At 39.5% G+C, this 3,138-nt stretch overlaps 1 protein-coding gene across 14 annotated transcripts in view; it reads right to left on the bottom strand.

The window, feature by feature from the left end:
• Window positions 1–3,138, bottom strand: part of LOC106869835 (serine/threonine-protein kinase tousled-like 2) — a 314,313-nt gene that overhangs the window by 179,562 nt on the left and 131,613 nt on the right. For all 14 annotated transcript variants that reach the window (XM_052970854.1, XM_052970847.1, XM_052970848.1 and 11 more), the window contains one exon: window positions 2,511–2,587. In XM_052970854.1, coding sequence (XP_052826814.1) covers window positions 2,511–2,579 — 69 coding nt within the window. In that variant the 5' untranslated portion in view covers window positions 2,580–2,587. The remainder of the gene's footprint in view (window positions 1–2,510; window positions 2,588–3,138) is intronic.

The raw sequence follows: 3,138 nt of genomic DNA on the forward strand, positions 1-3,138 counted from the left end.
CACACACACACACACACACACACACACACACACACACACACACACGCACAAACACACACACAGCTTCATAAGCTAATAACAAGTGTTCTCTCAGTTAAGGCAACTTGGGTTCCAGTTGATCCGATCGATGGAATAGTCTGCTCATGAAATTGACATACAAGTGGCTGAGAATCTCCAAAGACATAAGGCTGGTCCTTTGAAATACACGTACAATTTATTTTTGCTAGCTGAGTAGACTGGAGCAATGTGAAATGAAGTATCTTGCTCAAGAACATAATACACCTCTGGAAATCAAACTCATGACCTTACCATCGTGACCCAAATACCCTAACCACGAGCAGACTTTCTGAATGATATACCAACAGAAAGCATAATCTTGAATGTTTTAAGCAGGGTGGCACGTCTAATGATAAGCCATATCTCATGTGGCCCACTTCTAAAAAAAAACAAAAAGACTGCCCCTGTCTGAGTTACACAAATACTCATAGGATATATACCTCACAGGCACCACAAAAGTCTTTTTCTGTCTACAACCTTTTTTTGCACAAAATCATGTCAGGTGATGTACTACAACCTAACCATGGCACCTTTCCTAACATCTGAACAGATTGGAATATTTGCTCTTTCACTGGTCAGAAGCTCCATCTGCGGCAAATGCCCAGCCTAAGAAGTCCTTAAGGTGCTATGACTGACGATGTGCAGGCAAGTACCAAGGCAGACAAATGCTGCAAATATTCCTGGACACTGATCTTAATGTACAAGTGTTGTCGTTGTCTTTCTAACAAATCTCTCTGCAATGTGTCTGCTTGATTGAACTGCAGTTCAATGTCAGGCACAGACCATCTGGAAAGTTATCAGGCAATGTTCCTGCACTCCACTCACTGGACAATAAGACTGGTGGAATGCAGATCTTTGCATTCTACACAGGGGTGAGTGAAGAATATGAAAGATGATGACCTGGGAACAATGCCAGGAACCAATAAAGGCAACCTGAATTGTGTCTTTTAGAGGAGCTGTCCCCAACATTTGTTGCACCAGTGACCAGTTTCATGCAAGACAATTTTCCCAGTGAAGTACCCACATAACAAAAACAGAATAAAGTGCATAATACACAATTTAATTATTACATATATAATATGTATATATTACATACATAATACTATATATTGCAAAACACCCTGCAGACTGTCATAATCAATAAAATAGAAATGGAATTTTAAAATTTATTCTTTCTGTGTGACCCAATAGCAAATGATCCACAGTTAGGCATTGGTGTGTGGCCCTATGAGTAGGGAACTGGTGTGGCTATGCTATAATGATTGAGGCTGGAGGGGTTTTACCTCTTCAAGATAAACTCTGTGGCTATGCTGCAGCTGCCAGCAACAGAAGCTGGCTAAGATTCATACAGTGTGATTAAACCATCTGGCATGCACCAGTTCAGAGGCCATGCATTGACAAATGGTGGACTTATGTCAGACAGCTGTTATTTGGGGAGGTTGGATGATGTAGTGCTCAGTCACATAGATTCTGAGATTAACCAACTATTTTCTTTCAGAAAGGAAGAGCAGGTAGTTTTCTTTCTCTGCTGATAGCTATGGCAAACGATGGTGTATGTAGTTGAAAGGCTTGCGAATTTTACACTAAAGCCAAACTTTCATCAACTTCATCATCATCATCATCATCGTTTAACGTCCGCTTTCCATGCTAGCATGGGTTGGACAATTTGACTGGGGACTGGCGAACCAGATGGCTACACCAGGCTCCAATCTGATCTGGCAGAGTTTCTACAGTTGGATGCCCTTCCTCACGCCAACCACTCCGAGAGTGTAGTGGGTGCTTTTACGTGCCACCGGCACGAGAGCCAGCCAGGCGGTACTGGCAACGGCCATGCTCAAAATGGTGTTTTTTACGTGCCACCTGCACAGGAGCCAGTCCAGCGGCACTGGCAACAACCTCGCTCGAATGTTTTTTCACGTGCCAGTGAGGCGACGCTGGTGACGATCACGTTCGAATGGTGCTATTTACGTGCCACTGGCACGGAAGCCAGACAGCTGCTCTGGCAACAAATTTGGTTCAATCAAGATTTAGTAGTAATTGACAGGAAAAGCTGGTGTCTGGGACATAAATTCACATGGATTTTTTAAGGAAAGTATTAATTTCGATCTGTGTATCGTTGAATCAGGGATGGTCTCAGTGACAGGTCAAAAAGGCTAAGTAGCTTCCAAATTCTAGAATAAAGTGCCATTTACATAGTTTGGAACTACTGATAATTACCATATATACATAGAATACCTCACCACAAGACAACCTAAATTAAATGCAACAGTTTTGCAACCCTTGCCAATTTACTAATGAACAGCATAACAGCTCCCCAAATAATCAACGACAAAATTCTTTGCAGAGATTTTGAACATAAATTGGTAGGAAGAAACACATCAAAAATCAAAGAAGGATTGGAATTTGAGACTTATAAAGAAAAAGTAAAATATAAAACGTTTGCATCTACTCACCCTGCTCCCCAAGAAGCGAGCTTCTAGTAATTCTTGCTTCCGAGGATCCAGGCTTTGTAAATTATCCATAGAGAAGGCTGAAAACAACAACAACAACAACAATAAATAATAATAACAATAACAACAGCAATAATAATAATAATAATAATAATAATAATAATAATAATAATAATTCTTTCTACTATAGTCACAAGGCATGAAATTTTGGAAAAGTACTCATTTTATCAAATCCAAAAGGATGAAAAGTAAAGTTGACCTTGAAGGAAATAACAATAATAACAATAATTTTTTTTACTAAAAGAACAAGGCATGAAATTTTGGTGGCAGGGGACTAGTCAATTACATCAACCCCAGTTTTTCACTGATACATAATTTATCAACACCAAAAGGATAAAGGTAAAGTCGACCTTGGCGGAATTTGAACCCAGAATGTAGAGATGGACGAAATGCCATTAAGCATTTTGCCTGGTGTGTTCATGATTCTGCCAGCTCACTGCCTTAATAATAATAATAATAATAATAATAATATATATAAATATATATAACATACAGAAAATTGCACTACTGGGTACTGCACACATTCTACGCAAAACACTTTCAATACAGTAAACATAAGAGCACCACAGCA

Source organism: Octopus bimaculoides, chromosome 9 (genome assembly GCF_001194135.2).
Source record: "Octopus bimaculoides isolate UCB-OBI-ISO-001 chromosome 9, ASM119413v2, whole genome shotgun sequence".
Classification (NCBI taxonomy): Eukaryota; Metazoa; Mollusca; class Cephalopoda; order Octopoda; family Octopodidae; genus Octopus; species Octopus bimaculoides.